Below are 20836 nucleotides of genomic sequence, written 5' to 3' on the forward strand. Positions count from 1 at the left end.
TTTGGATTACAAAAGACCAAAATTAAATCTAAAGGCTTTGATACTAATACCATTTTTACACAGACACTGTAAAAAACTGCAAAGATGTGCAGCGTTCAAAGTGATGTCTACTTATTACAGACCATGTTCATCTCATAAAAACGTATTCACTTAATTCATAACAGAAAGTACTTATGGACCTGCGCTGCTCCACACAAAGGAATAGACTTGCTTAAGAATTTGCAAATGAGGAGTGGTAAATCTGTGTGAGGTACATAACCTTTGGGGCCCCTGATATCTTGTTTGGCATAAGTAACCACCATGCCACAGAGGTATTCCAGTGTCACCCTCTTTTGTCATCTACGCAGAAAGGAAAAGCTAGTCCAAACCAACAGACCAACAGATCATAGCATGCTTGAGCCTCAGATTGTTGCCTTTTTTGCAACCTGGTAATGAAACTCGAGGTAATTTTAGTAAGGAGGCAATATAAAAGGCAATCTTCATTTGAAGGTTATCAGAGGCAGTTGTGGAAAGATGTCCACAAAACCCAACCCTGCCAGGGATGAGTACACATTTATAGGTTTTAGAAAATTAACATACTTGATAAAAAGCACCAATTAGGAGGACAAGTGGTGATGCAATTCCCCCCAGGCCAAGCCTTTTCTCTGGAGCCCCCTGTTCAGCACTAGCTGTAATTTGTCCATTAAATGTATCTTGAAGAGTTGTTCTCCCAGGATGAACCAAGATAGTACAGAGTCTTCTACCTCCCAAGGCCTGGAGCTCGGGAATTTTTTTGTCTTTCTGCTTAGGGAAAGGCCATGGGAAAGTACTGGGAAAACTAGCCACTAATATAATAGGTGACAGAGTTACAAATATAAGTGTGAAGAATACAGAGAACATATAAAGGAAAAAAAGGCAAAACACAAACAGCATCAAAATCTGTGAGTAACAACAGCAAGGTCCACAATATAGCACTTTTTTTTTTTCTATTATTTCCAAATATGCATGGAAGGCTGATTGATGAAAATATATGAAGTAAACTATCAAATAATTGAGGTGGTTTTTGAGAAGAGATACTGATTGCTATCACAGTTATTCTTATTATTAGTTGTACAAATATATAATGTATAAATTCTATCGATTATACTTATTCAGTTATCAGTGCAGCTCTTTGTGCCCAAAATGTTGACTTTTTTTGTGGCTGTCACGAAGGCAAACAGGTTATAGCACACTCAGCAAGAAGAAAAGTATTTACAGTGCATCTAACACCCACCCCAAAACATCCATGCAGATAAATAACCACAATCTTATATTACAATAGTACAATAGATTTGACTCAGCCCTAAAATAGATCTCCCCTGGCACTGGAGGTGACAGTAGCTGTGGAGTCAGCCTGCACCTTCTCTGAGCTCTGCCGATGAAGAGTGTGCATGCTCTGGGAGGAAGACCTGAAGCAGATGGGGGAAGGCAGCACTTCCTTTACAATGGAAATGCACACATGCCCTAGCATAAATTTGGCAACAATGTCCTGACTTGTGGTTCACATAACTACAGTCATCTCAGGAGAAACAGAGAAAAATAAATAAGGCTTAGAAACTGACCTGTTTTTCATTTTCATCCTCCAGTCTCAGCCTGTCCTCAATGCAGTTCCTGGCCTGAAGGAATGCCTTCCTCTGAGCCCTTTCTGTCAAAATCCTCACAAAGACCCCATACAAATTTACACTGACAAAAAGGATTGCATTGGCCACAAGCTGTAAGAAAGAAAGAAAAATAAATGAATATTTTAAAATACAGAATTTTTTGTTTTATATTTCTGCTCAGCAAAGATATATTGAAAAAAAACTGTTTGAAAACTGTGCCCTGCTAGCCACCTCACTGATACCCCTTCCTGCAGTGAAACAGTTACAGCAGCTATCACAAATCTGGACAATCAATATTGCATAATACAGAATTTTGCATCTGCTGGAGTTAATTTCTTTTACGATGATCTGCGGCTTGTAATCTTCATTCATCATCATTTCTTTCATCAGCCCATTGGCAGATCTGTCCATCTAATAACAAGAGCAATATCATCAGTATTTGTTCAAAACAAATAGTCGGAAAACTGAAATTGTTTTCTTATGCCTTCATAAAGTAAGTATATTATTGTTCCTTTTTTAATAGTGAAGAGGAAGGGCACTGAAAAACCTATGACTGCAGAAAATGTGTGCCTAGGTACCCCAAGCTTTTTTATTGTGTACTTTGAATTTGTATAATCTGTTTCTCTTTCCTTATCCACTGTCAGCAACCATACTGTATTTTTTGGGAAATCATCCAAAATATCACTGATTCTATCCTGCAGCAGATCTCTCAGAAGGTGCTGAGTCCTTTCAAATGATGGTCCTCAGCACAAGCCAAGGCCCACCATTATGCAATAATCAGCGACAATTAATCACTTTGGAGCTACTTCTATAAACAGTGCTTTTATGAAGGACACAAAAATTTCTCAACTGCTCTTCTGGGTTTTTTAAATGTTTTAACAATATGTGATAAAGTTGCTTAACTAACATAAATAACGGAACAGTGGTTTGTACACAACCTCCCTATCAAAGGTAATTCTATCCAAGTTTCTCACCACATCTCTGAAACATGCCCTCAGATTGTAATTTCTGCAATGCAATGTGTTTTTAGTTAACAGGAAATAACGCCTTTTTACCCAGTGTCTTTTCAGTCACAGTATCCTTATGTACCCTAGAGCCTACCACAACATCATGATAAGGATTCATGTGACTCACAAATTCCCAAAAATCAGAAGTGAGCTGGCATTTAAATTGGCCAAGAGTGAGCAAAATAAGAGCAAAGAAAGACATTGCAAGTAACACAATTCACATTAAGTTCCTATCCATCTAAAATAGTTCAAAAACCCCATATAACTGACTTTGTTTCCTAATCCAAGGGATACATTTCAAGGTAGTACACCTCTACTGTTGCATGATCTACTAGTGTTAACTGGAGAGGACACCATTTCTTTTGTTTGCACACTATAATGAATCAAAGTGTGCCAACAACAAAATCAAATTTAAAGGAAAATAAAACCACTGATTTTCTTTTGTGTAGAGAAATGCTTCCTAACAGGACTAGGGTTGAAGGTTTTATGGTAAGCCAATATACCAATATGGTAAACAAAGATCCAAAATTACATCCCTGATGTTTTTGGAGAGACTTTGAGAAATGTTCCATTCTACAAAAAATAAGCAGGAAATTTCTGATGTGCAGAGCTAAAGGTAATAAACATCCCACCTCTCTTGACCTCACAATAATAGGAAGAACTGAAAGACTCATTCTGGGTCAGTTTTCCAGACCTTCATGGATTCACAAGACCTCTAACTTGTACCTTCAAAACCTGGTTATTACTATTTAAGAGGACATCAATGATAAATTCCCTGCAAACCTTCTCATCAGCACAAAATCCAAAGATAACCTGTCACAATAAAAGGAGCTGTGCTTAGCATTAGTAGTATTTTTCCCCTCAGTTATCAAAAAAGAAACAATTATTTCACAAGAGATAAAAGCAGTGAAGAATGGTGTTATGGCTTCCTCTTGAGAATGGCAAAACATGGGTTCAGCTGCATTCAGATGAATTTTAACCTAACAATCTCATATACCACTTATGTGCTACTTCTGATGGTAATACAAATAGTAAGACTTTGAAGATGATAAGCATCTATTGCAGTGTATTATTTCATGACACAGGTTGAGCATAGTCTACAGTTCCTATTCTGCTTTATTTTGCTTGATCACAGAGAACTGTTTGAGATACATCAATTTTTATCACAAGTTAACACTTACTAAAATGAAATGACTAGAAATTCCAGTGGAATCCTATTTTTAGAGACATTAATACAGCCACAAATGCAGCACATATCCCTGCATTTTATCATGCCAAAATATTGTGACAACATTGTATTTTAAAGCTAATTCTTACAGTGCAATGGTATAAAAATAGAAAGGATTTTTAAAGGTTGTATTCAAAGACAGTGAAGAGAGCCCACTGAATGAGCAGAGCTGACAGTTACAGACAGTGCAACTACTTGACCCTATCCATATACAAAACAGCTGGTAATAACACAGGGTGAAAAACTGTCTTTTTGTGCTGATATCAGAGTGGCTCAAGACATAAATAATTACATCTATGACAATAAAAAAAAAGGTCAGTTGTGTTTCTGGATTTCAACTGGAAGCAGTAAAAGACCATATATATATTCTAACAATCTGCCAGCTGTTCTGGGACTATCATAATGATTTCACTGAAGAAACAGTGATCACCTGGTCTAGGGGTAACCAGTAGGTGGGTTCCTGCTACTTTCAGGCTCAGCAGGGTAAGTCATTTTCTGACATGCTTTGAACAGTTTAAGATAAAACAGAGGCTTAGCTGTCAGCTCTGGCCCGCAGGGAATCAGGAAAGTGATAAAGCAAGTAAAAGATTCATAGATTTCAAAATGTGAGAAAAGGAAGTAGGGCAGATTGTCTCCTGAGGTAAGAGCTCCTTTCCTCCACAACCTGTTTCTACTTAATTACTATTTTTCCCCCAGTTGCAACTAAATACTAGCCTTTCTCTCTAGGTTTCTCAAATGTGTGCCATTTTCCAGTCCTTTCATTTTAATATGTACCTCCATATCTACACTCATACATACATATTATACATATATATATATATATATATATACACACACACACACACGTATCTTTCATACATTATGTCCCATAATTCCAGGAAAGATTGTGAGACTTGCTGTTAAAACTAAGGAATATTAAAGATGTACTAAGGCATTCAGAGCTGCTGAAATATCAAGGGTTTTAATTTTAGGTCGTTACTACATTATTTACTATACTACTGCTTAGTAGGAAAAAAAGCGATCTTCAGGTTTCACCGTCTATTTATAGAACCACCAAAAAAACAATTTACTTGTTTACAACATAAAATGATTCCAAGACAATTTTAAACTTTTAAACAATGTTACTCTATCAATCCATAATGAGATTACAGTTCAGCCAGAGCAAAAAAATAAAGCAATCAGGGTCATGAAAGCATGCTTCCAAAATTATTATTTTTTTGTCTCTATCGGTAGATCTTGTTTGCTGCCTGTTGCAGCATTTCAGTATGAACATGAATCCTTTGAGATTTTCTAGTCCTTAGTAGGTTACAGTCCCTGTCAGTGGATAAATTCTGGCGTGGTTACTTGTGTGAGGGTGCTACCAAAGGCAGACTTCCAATGCAGATAATCTTTGTGAGCTACCGAGGGGCTTGAGCAGCTGTTTCAACCAAATGTCTCTCTCTCTCTGTCCTGTTTATTTCTCCATTGCATTTTTTTGGATCTCAACTCACTTTTGGAAGGGATCTTGAACTATGCGATACAGCAACACCCATCAAGGAATGGGCAAATAATTCTAGCAGTAGACATATGTAACATGCATATGCATATACAGGGCTTGAGGAGTTTAATTAAAGATCTCCTTTTTTTACTCAGATTCATCTCCCTCTTCTCAAGTCCCACAGGATTAGCTGAGAGACTCTTTGAAGAGTCTTTTGAAACTTTTTTCCCTGTTCCAGATAGGATATTTTCTCTCCTTTTTCTTTCAAAGCAAGAATGCTCACATGTGCATTCATGGGTGCACTTGCTCTTTCTCAAATAAATGGTGAAAAATTTTTCTATATATTATTATTTTCCTTTGAAGAGGACTGTTTACTCAGCAGATGCTCTGTTATCAGGTAAACAGTTGCATAGTAGATGGTTCAAAATTAAAGCAGATTTTCACTGCAGAGTAGCTTTCTGTTTGTACTAAAAAATTGTCTCAGAAAAATGTGGTTGTTTCACAAAGGTGTAAATGACTTCTGGATCACAGAGAACTTTTTTTACAAAGTGGTATTCATACAGATGGTTACTGGATTGCCCAAATAATCATAGGCTAAATAAGAAATTTCAGGAATGAAATTTCAGGAGACTCCCTCAGAATTATATTTTGTGCTTTCTAAAAGGTGGAGTTGTGGTGTAAGTAGGACTTCAATAGTTACCACTCCAAAAATTATAATTTAGTGGCTAATATCAATATTTGATTTATTTTCAGAAGCATGAGTTCTGATGACAACCCATGAAATAGAATACAACGTGTAGGAGATATGGCCAACAATTCCATATGAAAATTGAAATTTGCTGGAATAGAAAGGATCAATGCAATTCCCGTATAACTTAATCCTTAGATACCTGTTAAGAGGTATGGTAGGTCTAAACTCTACTTCCAGTTTTCTCCATTAACTAAATTTTACTGCAAATAATTTCTGTGCCAGTTTTTGTTCCTGTTAGGATAATGCAATATTTACTCATTCTGTCAAAATGCTTTGAGATATGGCAATGCAATGTATTACTTTAAAATATGGATGTTTATTGTGAAGGATGTCTAAAGAAGTTGTTAACAGCCTACAAAAATGAGTCAGTGCTTCTATCATTAAAACTCTTGAAAAGCAAGGCAAGACTGTGCTCTTTATAAAAATTATTGATAACATGAGCAAGAGTTTAAACAAAAATAGTTTCTCCTGTTATGGAAAATACTACCATTAGAGCAGTGCTTTATTTACAGTGCTAGACTGTACGGAGAATACACAACCAGCTCTTGATTCTGACATGGCTTTGTTAAGTTCAGAAATTCATTTAGTCAACTCACTTTGAAACATTTTGAGCATGCTTAATTACTAAATCTGCTCCCTCTAATTGCTGAAATAGTGTAAGGGAGGAAAGAGAACTTCTCCTTAGTTCCTGACAGTGTCCCAAAAAGAGCACCCTCCTACCAAAGGAGGCAGCTAAATATTTTTTATCCAAATAAACATAATCCCAGTTTGAATGAACATCCCTCTATTATCTTTGTAAAATTTTGGTTCCTGCTGGCTTATGACATATGCTAAGGAAATGTGGTTCTGCTGTGCAATTCACCATGGTTTCTGTGTTCATTGGTAACCTCCTGAATCTACAGCATACTCTAAAAGGAGATTAGTGAGCAGTCATTTCAATGATAATGAGTGCAGATGTCACTGTTGAGGAAAATACAGTAGCACTGGGATGTCTGTAACCATACAAGTAAAGAGAATTTTTTACGATATCTAGGATGCTAAGTTCACTAACCACAGCCAGTTTTTCTGAAGTGTACACACACGTGTGGAACTGCAGAAATCCACTCTGTGCATACCTGTTTGAACAAAGTAAAAGACATAATTTAAAAACATTGTTTAAAGTACATGCCATGCACCTTTGAAAAGGAAGTTCCCTCTACAAAAGCAGAGTCACTGAGAGCCACCAAACGTACCAGTGTTAAAAATTTCACTTGTTCCATCTTTCTCCAAATGATATGCCATTTTAGCTTGGAAGCATGCTCTGGGAGGAAAGTTAATGCACCTCCCTCTCATGTTATAGACTGTTGGCTGTTTGTCTTGTCCAAAGTATTTACCTCTGAGATTAAGTAGCAGAGAATTATGACAGAATAGCAGAAGTAGAGTTGATTGAATCATAAATTTTGAATCTTAAACCTTATCTAACACTGAAACTTAAACAAAATTCTGATAAATGTAACTAAGATTATGTAAGATACCGAATATTTATTTTGATGAAGTTACAAAGTGGCAGCTTTCTCCTCACCAATACCTTCACTCAAATATATGACATGAATCCATGACATTAATTTCAGGCTCCTTTTTTCAAGACTCTTAAATCCTGTATCTTTCTTAGGGAATTACTGAAAGGAACTCACAATTCTATAATTTATACCTTTCTCAATAGCAAAATATTAAATCTTTATTTTGAGGTACCAAGGCTTCCGGGTTTTGATTTTTTGGTTCTGTGGGGATTTTTTTTTGTTTGTTTCCTTTGTGGGTTTGTTTGTGTTTTGTTTTGGTATTTGTGGGGTTTTTTGTTTGTTTTGTTTTGGGGGGTATTGTTTCTTTGGTTTTGGGTGGGATTTTTTTGTTTATTTTTTTGGTTTTTGTGGGGTTTTTTGTTGTTTTTTTGGGGAGGTTTATATTGTTTTGTTGTTCTCTTGTTAAAAAGACAGAAAACAGCACTTAAGCACAAGAACTTTTGTTCTTTTCTACTTTTTTAATGAAGAATGAAACCTGATTTTTAAGGAATTGGAAAAATTCAGTACAAAAGACTTACAGGTAACCCATAACAGAGCAGTGATATATGAAATTTTAGAAAACAGAAATAAAGGACTAGATGGAAAATACAAGCTGAAATACCTTTAAGCATAACTTCTAAATAACTTCAAACCTTTCCAAATAATGAATGACTTCATAAAATCTGTACTTCTGGGAAAAAAGAAAAAAGTCCAAAACACACAGCAATATTCTTTTACAAATGGTTGGCAGAATTGCAACAGTACAGTTTGAAACTTGCCAATGGTAAGCATTAGGCTGTTGCATTTTGGATAGAAAAAAAAATAATAATAAATGGTATCATTTGTCTCCACCTGATCCCTGATTTTACATCATGTATACCTACTTATACACATCTGTTATTGACATCATGTTAACAATATTAGTTATTTCTCTTGGTCTCATATTTTTATGCACAAGCCCAACTGATGTTAGTAGGAACAATCTTCCCATATATCAAACTAGAACTTTAGATAGGTAACTGGATTTTACTTCTACATAAAGCAAAACTCTCTCCAAAGCCCACAGTAGTGGGGCTATTCAGAAGAGAATATCTGAAGAATATTACCTGTGAGGGGAAAAATGATTTCCTAGTCATCCATATTAATTTCTGGGTAGACAGGAGAACTGGCTTTCCACAGTTTTTTGGTATATGAGAGGCTATGAATGCCTCTCAGAGAAGATATTGACAGATGTGATACCTCAGCTGTAGCTTTCTCTTGCTCTTATTGTGCACTGCACTCAGAGTGTGTAACAAACTTTGTTTGCAGCAAAACAGATACCTTAAATGCAGTAATATGGTCACAGTCACTTCCATCTGTGGAAGGATGATGCAATGAGCTATCCAGAAAAATGCCAAAATATTCTTGCTAATGCCTTACATGTCACATCCCAAGTATTTCTTAGTTCTGAAATGGTACAGGCAAATGTTACTGACATGGTTTAGGAATGGGATTCCCCGATTCAGTGCTCTCACCAAAACACTCCAAACCATTTGAAAATACTCCAAACCATTTGAAAATACTCCAAACCATGTGCAAGCTCTCTCACTCCCTCCCTTCTTCTCCCTTCCCGTTCCTCTCTCTCACTTCCCGTCCTCCTGTCCTCCTGCAGCAGCTGGAGAGGAGAATTGGACAAAAGGCAAAGATCATTGGTGGAGATAAGAACAATTTACCAGAAACAGCAATGAAATAAGCAAGGTAACAGCAGCAATATCATTGACAGAGTACACAGGAGAGGCGAATGATTCACAGGCAATTGTTCACCACCAGCAATACCCTGAGCAAGGGGAGGGAGCCCTTCTCCTGCCCCTGGATATGATGGGGGGTGGCATAGGATAACCTCTGGGTCCCAGCCATGCCGCTTGAGGCTACTGCAAACATTAACCCTATCCTAGCTGGAACCAGAGCAGTTATATTTCCTGATTTAGCTGTTGCATTCTCTTGCAGTGTCTGTTTCGCCATCACAGAACAAATAAGCCTTCAGCTCTTCAGTATACTGCAAGTGTGCTAGTATGCACTTCTGTACACTGGGAGTTTGCTATGGGTTTGGGTTTTTTGGATATTGCAATTGCTCCCAAGCATTGTGAATAGTTGCTATGTATCAAAAAATACTTGGAACATGTGGCCAAAACAATTTCAAATACTTTCTGTAGAAATTATAGCTGATATTTTTATTTATTTATGCATGCTATGAACTTCACAGAGTCCAGGTCACCAGCCTCTGAAGCTACTCTATATCACCCCGAATTTTCAGCCTTCTGCCTTTTTCCTATTAGTATAATGCTATGTTTTGCAATTTGAGCATAGTGCAGCAATCTGTTGTCCAAAATTTATTTGCATTTGCTATATGAAATACATGGTTCCTTTCCCCCAAGATAATTGATCTAAATATCTTTTTTTTTTTTTTTTTTTTTTTTTTTTTAAGCTGCAGTAACTAAATACATCAAGATTTTGGGGATATACAATCCAAGATAGCTTGAAACCTTTAGTGGTACCATAGTTGCTAGCTGACTGGACCTTCAGATCTTAAGTGCAATTTTTCTTCATTTGAGTCCTGTGCATGGCTGAGAAACAGCAGGTAGTGGTCTCAGTCTGGCGCCTGGCTGCTGCAGACAGAAAGCATTTCTTATCTAGAGTACAGCTCTTAGACTACAGATGCAGAATGAGGCCATGGTTTCAGTTCAGCAGGGGCAGACACATTTTCAGATTGCGCCTGTAAGAACCCAAAGAGGAAGACTAGCCAGCCACTGGCTTTCTGAAAAGTGACTCTGTTGAGCCCCTACATGTCCTGACAGCTGGAACACACTTCCATTTTTTCACTTAGGTCCTCTCAGTCAGCAGCTTCAGTTTAGTTTTCAAAGTGTTTTCTGTGAAAACCCGAAAGTGCTATACAAAGTTTTGCCGATAAACAGAGCTGAGGCAGAGGGCTATTCTGACAGCCAGTGACAGAGCTGGTGACAAAATGGGTTTTCTGAGTCTGAGCTCTCTTCTCTAGTGTACAGGCTTGGACTTGTCAAGCCCTGTGCTACCAGGGATGAAATACTATCGCCAGGCTTTCTCCACGTGCTGTACAGCCACTGAACCTTCTGTCTGGTACTGAAATGGTGCTCTGCTGTGTTGTGCACAGGCTATTTCCAAAGAGGACATGAATTTTGCACCCAGAAAGTTGGGTGCATAAAACCTAGGAAATGCAACACCAATCCCTAAAACCTTTAAGTGCATTTTTTAATTTAGCTTCATGGTACTTTTTCAAGGTCTGTGAGACAGCCATGGATACAATCAGGTTTCCAAGACAGTGTGTGTCATTTAGGTATAATCAAAGACATATCACAGATGAGGAAATAAACACAGATTCAACTCAAGCTGCTGTCCAAATAATACACTGTAATGAACTCATCATCAGGAAATCATGCTGAAATGCATTACTGAAGATCCTATATGGCAAATTCAAGCAATTTTTTGTGACCCAAGCAGTGTCAGGTACACAGTTCCATATCAAGTATAGAACATCATATTTATTTCATGCCACTAAAAAAAGTTTGTTCCCAAAATGTCCAGAATTCTAATAAATCACCTCAAAATTAAATGGAATGACTAAAATGTGAGGACTTGGTTCTCCCTCACTGGTGAAACACCTGGTCCTTTTCCAGATGAATGAAGCCAGATGGAGATAAGGAGAGGAAAAAGTGCATGTCCTGGTGCCCTGGCTGTCTGTGAACTGTTAAAATGAAAACATGACTGCATCAGGACTAAACTGATCTCAGCCAGTTTCCCCTTGCACCAAAAAGATTGCCTGCCAGACCTGACAGCTGTCCTCTTGTATCACTTTTTTTTGGTCACCATACAGATATTTGGTGCAGTTGGTGAATGGTGTCACTTCTGGTCAATTGTCCTGAAAAGATGAAAGTGTTTGCCTTGAGGAAATCATGTTCTATTGCACAGAGCCCAGTTACTTTCCTCCCATTGTGCTTTACAACTTGCAAGAGCTGTCTTTACAGATAATAAGATTTTCACTCTGCAGGGTCATTTAAGCTACAGTGTCTTCTGTCAGTGTTGGCATTTGAGAGCTTTAATACTGTCGGAGTTATAAAGGAGCAGCTTAAGAAGAGATGGAGAATGTTAGCCATTTTCTTGTTCAGCTTGGAAGATTAGTTTTGAAATGAGAAGCCATCTATACAATATGTCACTAAGAAACTGATTAAACAAGAAACTGATAGGAGATTTCACAAAACAAATTCTAGTCACATTTGCACTTGATGGACAGACTGATTAGGAACACAAGAGAATATTCTTCTGTTTAATTGGTGTAATTAACAATTTAATCGATCAGTCAATTTTTTCAAGAGGGACCAAAGAAATTCTAAAGATTTAGGATCAAAGGACCAAGTCCTACTGTTTTTCAGTTACTGATCTTAAAAATCAAGTTTGGTGCTGGAACTTCTGCATGGTAATGATAAAAATAGTCTGTGTGTGCTAAAAAAATGGAAGTGTGATTACATGGTTGGGAGTTTGAGTAGCATTCCAAACTGAGATTCATACAAACCTCATTGCTGGATCAGGACCTTAGAAAAAACAGTAAGCCAATTTTGTGAGCAACAGAGGATTTTGAAAGACATATCGTAAGGGCACAAGACTAATAAATTCCTGCATTACATAATTGTCTTGTTGTGCATACATTTTCTGGTTCTGTTTTGATGTAACATCATTTAAATGCAAAAAAAAAATATTTTGGGAAAAAGTCAGATTATTGTGAATGCCAGTCTTAAAGAAACATGGAGATGAACTGCTAAAATAGAAGTATTAACTCAAAAACTTGAAGGTGTAACAGGACACAAATGGACAGTTTTTTCAGGAGAAAGGAGGATTAAATGTTAGAAAAGGCAAAATAAAAAGGAAAGAGTAAGACAATGAAGTGGAACTCAAACATGCCTACTCTGAACAGAAGAGTAGAAAAATAATAAGGGGGCTAAAATTAGAGATATGGTGCCAAATTACTACAGTTTTGAAGACTGTGCTTTTTTAAATTTTATTTTATTTTTCTTTTGTTTGCTGTGTGTTATTTTCCTATTTTAATTTTCTTTTTTGTTGCCAATGTCATGTTTTGGTCTGCCTTGTAAGAGAGGGGTTTGGGCTATCTTTTGTTTAAATGAAAGAGACAGGTGAAGATTACAGACTGCTATTCTTTGAATTCTGAACAAGGTGCCTTTCTGGTTTGGATTTTCTGAGCTCCTATAGCTATCAAAATAGATACCAAAACAGAAACTCACCCCAAGTTTCACTTAATTTCCTCCTGCCTAAAAACTATCTGGTGGGTCTGTTTTTGGCTTTGAATGTCTTTTCAGATCTGGTTAGCTTAAGGTTGTCCATTAAATGAAGATTGCATGATCTTAAGAGAAATGGTGCTATTTCCATGTACATGTTATAAAAGATTGCAAACAGCAGAATTTTATCCCCTGAAAAAGACAAGAGTGGTATTTAACTGAGTTATTGAGTATTCTGAATATTTCTTTTTCTGCTCCAAAACAAATGAGAAAGGAGATATATTAAGCCCCAAAGCAAGATGTTCACTGGTAACAAAATTGTAAAAGTCAATTGCAACTATTGTAATATGTCATATTATGTCATATTACATCTTCCTTAACTGTACACAAATACCTTCTTGCTGATTGCACTCTTTATTGCACAAATAAAGAAATAATAAATTTAGAATAGGACACGTACTCTACAGTGCTGTTGTACTTTTGCCTTCTTTTGGTACAGGCTCTGCTTGTTGTCTGACCTCAAAGCTGCAGAATAAATCCAGGACTGTATTTAGCTATGTTTACAACAGCAAGTAAAATGCCCAACAAGTGTGGACGTGGAAAGAGGAGGTGCTCAGGATAGGTGCATTTTGGAAGAGGTTACTTTGGACCAGCTCTAGTTTTCCCAGTTTTCACTGCAGTCTCTGCTCTTAAAGACACAAGATGCATTACCAAGACAAGAGATTAGGCTTTTTCTTCACCCCCACCCCCTTCCCAATACAGCAAAAAGTAGAAATCACTTTTTTAAATCATCCACTGCCCTACAAGTCTTAAAGGACTTGTATCATAAAAACTGCACAGGTAGAGAAAAAGATGACACATCACAAAGCTATGTGCTGAATCATGCTAATGTAAATGTGTTTAAGAGGAGTTTATAATAAAAGCAAATATAGGACTGTTGGTTATACTATGTGTGTATGAGAAACCTACAATATACAGAGGAGCTGAGAGATGTTAATTACTCCATGAACAAGCTTTGATGCCTAAAGAAAGATTAAAATACTTCTTACCTAGTCATTCAAAGATTTTTCCACCATTTTAATATTTTCTAATGTCTGCTGATAACAGTAGATACCTGAAATAAGTAGTTCCCAAATCATTATATGATGACACCAGAAACAATCCTGGAATTTACAAATGTGCAAGAGGGGATTTAGAAAAGATATGTGGTACTGAAGTAAAGTGTCACAATAATTTTGCAGACATTTAGAATTTTTTAGACCAAAAATGTAAATAAGCAAATATTATTTCACAGTAAATAAGAGACTCTCCATTTTTCCATTATTTTTTCCTTTCTATACTTAAGAACAAAATTATATATGAATCATACATTCTTGCAGCAACTGCATATTAGTTACATTATTTTTTATGACACTGAAAAGAATTGTGCATGATAGATTATTCTAATGAAGTCTCCTCTTAACTGTTATCATTAATAGACTGGTTTTATGTATATTTTGAATTGTAGTTAAAAATAATATAAAAATATTTTACGTCAACACCTTCAAAAATTTTCTTGTGTGATTGTCCCAATGGTCTGACAAAGTATCTTCTTTAACAGTCCATGAACCCTTCTGTGAGAGATCCTAATTTACACAGATTCATTAGTGATAGTTCTCCTGCCTTCAGAACTAAATACCTGTGATCCGATCTTCATTTCCTCAATGAAATCACTTGAAGTATTTCTTAAAAGAGCATCAAACATTGAATCCTGCAGTACCTGAAAGTTGAGGTGACAGTGTAAGTTCAGTGAAGTCCCTTAAAAAACGGAGGTGTTGAGTTAGTGATTTTGAAACAGGAAGAGTTCTTGCAAACAGGATGAAATTCAAAGATATAAAAGATGAGTGAAAACAAAACAAAAAAACTGGTGAATTTTGACAAGGCGGAAGACCACACAGCTCAGGGGTAGAATAAGAACAGTTCACAGCTCAAGAGTACACATCCTTAGCAGATGAAGTAAAAACAGATAGAATAAGAGCAGTTGCAGGGAGAAACAATGAAGCAAATGAAACAATAAAACCAACAGCCTGAACCAGTTAAATCCCATCTAAACAGTGTAGAAAGTAGGTAGTCAGACCAAACGAGTGTATGCTTATATCCCAATACAGAACGGGGAACTGGGATGAGTTAAGACTGACTAAGAAAGATCATATTAGAAGGCAGAAGTTGTTACAGTATATATAGCATACTCAAGGAAAAGGCAATGCAATGTGTAAAGGAAAGTTGTGTCTGTGAACATGAAGTCTGTCTTTGTAGTATTTTTATTTAAAAATTAATGGTATTTTTATTTAAAAATTAATCTGAGCTAACACTAGCTCAAATCACAGGATCGCTACTTCTGTTTACTTTTAGGTGTCTCCAGAAACTTCTATCTCTGTCTAAAAGTAGGAGTAGCTTTCATTAAGTCCAAATGCCAGCTAAAGCATTAGTCAGAGATGAAATCCATGATGTTCACATGAAGTTATGTCAGTTTTGGAGATATAGCCCTACTCTTTATATTACATAAATGAAAATTGTCCCAGTGTAATTACTTCTACTAAAACCCCAAATGCATAGTCTATAATCAGCTAAATAGTCCATAACAAAGTAAATTATGACAGCAGTCACTTCACGTGATCTGGTTCACTTTTGTATCTACATGAAATTCAGAATGATAACAGGCTTTCTGCTTTAATATCTTAGGTTTCCACATGGTGTTCTAAAGACTTAATTATTATAGCTATCTTATTATTGCCAGGCTATCCACATGTATCTAATATTTTGAAAGTTATTTTAAATTCTGGCTTTTATTGAGTTGCATTCACTATATTGCCTTGCTTTCACATGTTGAAAACAAACCAACCAAACACATTTATTTAAAAGAGGCAAATTTCCATATTGAGTAAATAATGGGTCTATTTTGATATAATTAACTAAGCACAAGAACTAAGATTCAAGTTTTAAGGAGGACTCTGAATAACTTTATTCACATTAATATGTCTGTAATTGTGTTCAGATTACATAAATGATACACAATTCCACCCTTAAAGACCTGTGCTAATAGGGATATTGAGTGAAATATATTTCCACTGTAAGGCACTGTGTAATGAGCTCAGTGTAAGAAATACACCAAGTAATTACATTTTTGCCTGCCTAAATTACCCCTGTAGGTTCAGTGGATTGTAGGAATCTGCCAGCTTTTAAGCAGCTACTGTGTTTTGCCTCAAGTAGCAGCTTTTCAGCAACGCGCTAGGCAAAATAATTCCTGTAAATCTGTTAAGTCTCACAATGCTATCAAATAGCCCAATATATCTAACTCATCACCTGTATAATTGCACAATTAATGAAACCTAGTGGTTGGTGCCTCCAGTAATACATTATGCAGCACCAACTCACATCTGCCATCCTTTGAGGTATCATCAGTTCTCTGGGGTTCTTTTTAGTGAGCAGTGAACGCATAATATGGCATAGCGTTTTGAGTAATCAGGGCTGCTGATAGAAATAGGATACAAGTGTAAGTGGAACAATAATTTGATCCAGCAAAGCAACATTTTAGCTAAAGTGGAGCCAGTTTATTTAGGGACTTACAACTTCTTTGCACAGTCAAGAAAGCCAGTTGCCAGCTGCCTTCAAAGGTGCATGTCAAAAGGTTGAACACTGCTTGTATGATTCCTGAGGACAGACCACTGCTGTAAAGACAACACCTGCTGAGCTCTGAAAAACTCTTTATCCACAGAAATTCAGTTTCTCTGCTCAAAAGACTTTAAACTCTCTCTTATGAGAGTTTATCCTTCCAGGTGCAGTGCTGTGTTCATGTTGCTTCTGGTTCCAGTGTTTGAACAGATTCTTGAAGCTGTGTGCTACATCCTCGTTAGTGCTGCTATGAACACATGAAATGAGGAGTAGGTGGTGGGGAGGCACAAAGGCAATATGAGCCAGCTGAAGCAGAGACTGCCCTGATGCTACCTTCTGCTGACTCTTGTTCCTGTCTTGAGTCAGCAATCACAAGCTTAATTGGCTCAGGGAACTCACCTGACTAAAAACAACCTACTGTGTACAAATAATCTTATTTTTCAAAGTTGTATCCCTTGAGAGGTCACATTCTTTTCAACAGTTAGCAACATGAGAATCACCACTGTATGAAAATATGTTCCAGCTAAACAAAACGAATTAAGCAAGATGCCACAGATATTGCTATTAAGTCATAAAATGTTGGCCATGATTATTTCCATAGGGAGGCTGGTAACAATTTTAAAGACGCTGACTTTAAAGAGACTTAGTTTAAGTTAGTTACAGTAGTAAAATAACCTAGAAAAGGTTTATTTCACAGTACAGGTGCAAAACAGAAAGGTGGAATGGATAGCCTTTGTGAAGCCTCAGCTCTATCAAGAAGGTCCTCTTCAGGAGAATAATCCAGAGTGTCTCAAATCAATAATTAACCTACATTCTGAACCTGGCAGTGATTTCCCAGACATTTGGTTCCCTGACTGCACAGCTCTCATCCATTCTGCCTGTGTAGAAAAAGGTAGGGCAGGTAAATGCCTAGAGCCTCCAAAGAGACACCAACTATGGACTAAGTACAGTAAATATCTCCTGCCACTATGTTGCTATGGACTGGGAAAGTTTTGAATCCACTGCACTGGATCTACATTCTGAAAAGTTCTAAAGGCTCTCTGGAAAGACTGTAATATGCAGGAATCACAGAATCAAAGGACAGAAAATAGTTAACTGCAAAGAGAATTAACAATTTGTATCAGAGGTGTAGTCTGAATGCTACAGCGGAAAGCTTTGGGAAATTACACAGTACTAAGGGTATAAGGGAGAAAAACTTAGATTTCCTTACAAAAATGTAGATGTCTCTGGGAAGGAAACTCTGAGAAGAATGTTAGGTTTTCAGTCTGTGGGTAGTTTTTCGTTGGTTTGTTTGGGGTTGTTTTTGTTTGGGGTTTTTTTTGTTTGTTTTCTTCCATTTTTCCCTAGCTGAAAGTGAAGGGAATTTTATTACTGTATTTCAACAGAGAGTACAGTTGGGCCCGAAGTATTTGAAAGCTACAGAGACTAAATCAAGTCTGTAGTCATGAAGCCACAAGTAAAAAAGTAAAAGAGATGGTTACAAACTAGAAATGTTCCTGTCCATGCTCTAAGCATAGATAGACAGACAAGCAACAGACAGCCTGCCCACTCCTATGACCTAAAGACAGGTGGTGGACAAGAGCAACACTGCCAGATAGCTAGAGCTCATTTGAAAAAAAGAAACCAAATCAAGTAACTAAAATCCAAAACCCATAAATCAACCATACAATGAAGATGAGGGAAACAGTATTAGCCAGCTAGGAAACAGGGCAGGCCAGCCAGCCCTTTCTAGGACTGACAGAGCTGAGCAGAAGACCAGCTAACTGCTGTACAATTTGACAGGCACCTAATCACTGCAGAGATCACACAAAGAGTTAAGAAATGAAACAGTCAAACCCACAGTTCCCAGATGGAGAAATTCTTCACAAAAGATCAAAGCTCAAAATCAATGTTTTTAGCAGTTGCTGAAGGTTATGAGTATCATGCAGTATTTTGATGACATTTTTCTATTTAAATAAGCACCCCGGGAGAAGAGTACAAAAATCAAATGTCTCTTGCAAAGATATGTCACACAGTTCCAATTCAGCAATATTTAATTCAACTCCTGTAAAGCTTTTATTAAAAAAAAAAAAAATCCTTACTTTTTCCACATCTCCAGCTTTCTTCAGTTTGCTCTGAAAGTTTTTACCATGCAGTGGCACTCTGGTGAACCTGATGAGGAATTCAGATGTGTTGTGAAATAGAGTGTGGCTTGGAACTCTTAAGAATGCTAATGTCACGTCCATCATCTGTGGCACTAAAGCTATTGCACAGGCTGTTGGCTGATCTGGTGGTGCAAGTAGTGGCTGATGCTCACTGGTAGCTGAACACATTTGGCCTGTGTGTCACTGCACAGGGAGGTGTGGGGCACTACCTCTGAGTAAACAAGTGTGCTTTCACAGTGTTTTGTACAGTCAGCTTGAAGTTTTCATGTATACAAATACATGCTAGAATCCTGAAAAACCGCTGTGAGACACTACATGGGAAAGGACCAAGACCAACACCAAAAAGAGACCAGGGAGAAAGAAATTAAGCCAGCCCAGTAACCCTGACAAGAGATTTGAAATAGCAGAGTAGGAAATCCATAGGAGAGCAAATCCCTTTCATCCCGTACAGTTATCCCTAGTTACACAGTTGGTTTTGGCTATCGCCTTTCAAGCTGTGAAGGCCTAGACACTTCTCTGCAGAAATTAGAAGTTTGCCTGGGTATAATATGTTAATTAATAATTCTGAGTTATCTAAAATGGAAATTAGACTGCCAGATATGTTCCACTAATGATCCTTTTAAAGTCAGAACAGCATTTTCAGAAAAATTACTTCCTCACAAATGTAGGTCAGTCACTGTACTTTACTGATCAGATAACTGAAATATCTTAACCTACTTAAAGGAGTTTAAATTTAAACTTACTTCCAAAGTCATCCATTGCAAAGTGATATGTCTCTGTCTGACTCTGTGTTCTGTGTATAAATACATGCATGTTTTATATATGTGTATATATATACCCATATGTTCCTAACTGCAATTTAGCATGACATTCCAAATACTATCATAAAAACAAAACATATAAAAATAAACCATCAGTGCAATAGCCCTCGGTTTCTTCTAATTTTAATTACAATTCAACCTGTATTTGCATTCTTCCCTGCCATATTGCCCAATGTTTTACAAATCTGCCACTGAGTGAGAGATGATAACACATTCATATACAATACACCTTAACATGCTTTATTTGGTTTCCTATTTAAGTGCTTAGCCAATCCATACAGCAATAGGAACACATGTTTTTTTCTGTCTGATTAAGGTCTGTCTGACCTCCTCTTCCCCTTTTATTTATCTTCTTGGCGTTTATTTGCATAGGAGTTACTAAATGAGGGGTGGTGCAATATACAGTCAAGTGGGACACAACTAAGGAACAGCCTCTGTTTATTTTAAAATAATCTACAGTCCATGTTATCTTTTCTCTATCATAGTTTCAGAAACCTTCCCCTTTCAGGAGCATACAGGCTCTAATGCAGCTTCTAAGTGGAGCCAAATAAAATTTTAGAACAATTTTTTCTCTTTTTCTAAAGGGAAAACATCTTCATGCCAACTTAACTCATCCAGACCTTCAGTTCCCTCTATAGTGTCTGACTTTTTAGCACAAAAACTTAGCATGCACTTCTCATATGCTCTGTCTTCAGTCCATCGCTAATGCTCTGGAAATCCCTGGCCCTGATGCTGTATTGCTTGTGCTCATCAGTGTGATTAAGAACAAAAGCATAAGCTGTGCAGTTGCAATCACATGCTAGCCCAGTCACAACCCCTCCTGGTAGCAAAGATAGTACCTTGAAATAGCAATCGAAATCTATGTGATTCTGTTTGATAAAATCTTTCTTTCCTCTCTGTATGACCTGATCATAGAAAAATATATTATTCTTGCTACTTAGCATATGTCCAGAAAAACAAATAATCTTCTAAAATATTTTCTGTGTACTAATTCAATGTATTCTGGGGATATTTGATAAATATATTTTATATTTGATAAATATATTGTATAAATATAATATATATATATTATAGTTAGAATCAAACATGGAGCCATAGTCGCTGGAACTATGGTGTTAAGTGTACTCTGGATCAGGGAATAAAGGTAAATGCTTCATTATAGAATGCATAAATATACCTTTCTCTCCTGTTTCAATAGTGTCTCATAATTAATTAAGCACCTATCATTATGTTTTTACTGCCACTGCCTGAGCAAACAGTTGCACAATTATGCTGGTACCATTTTAGCATACATGTCTGA

The 20836-nt window shown here is 36.8% G+C and overlaps 1 protein-coding gene across 1 annotated transcript in view; it reads right to left on the bottom strand.

The window, feature by feature from the left end:
* ADCY1 (adenylate cyclase 1) overlaps window positions 1–20836 on the bottom strand; it is a 139488-nt gene that overhangs the window by 98473 nt on the left and 20179 nt on the right. Inside the window, exon 2 of the mRNA XM_058832517.1 lies at window positions 1581–1730. Coding sequence (XP_058688500.1) covers window positions 1581–1730 — 150 coding nt within the window. The remainder of the gene's footprint in view (window positions 1–1580; window positions 1731–20836) is intronic.

The sequence above is a fragment of the Poecile atricapillus genome, chromosome 2 (genome assembly GCF_030490865.1).
Source record: "Poecile atricapillus isolate bPoeAtr1 chromosome 2, bPoeAtr1.hap1, whole genome shotgun sequence".
NCBI lineage: Eukaryota > Metazoa > Chordata > Aves > Passeriformes > Paridae > Poecile > Poecile atricapillus.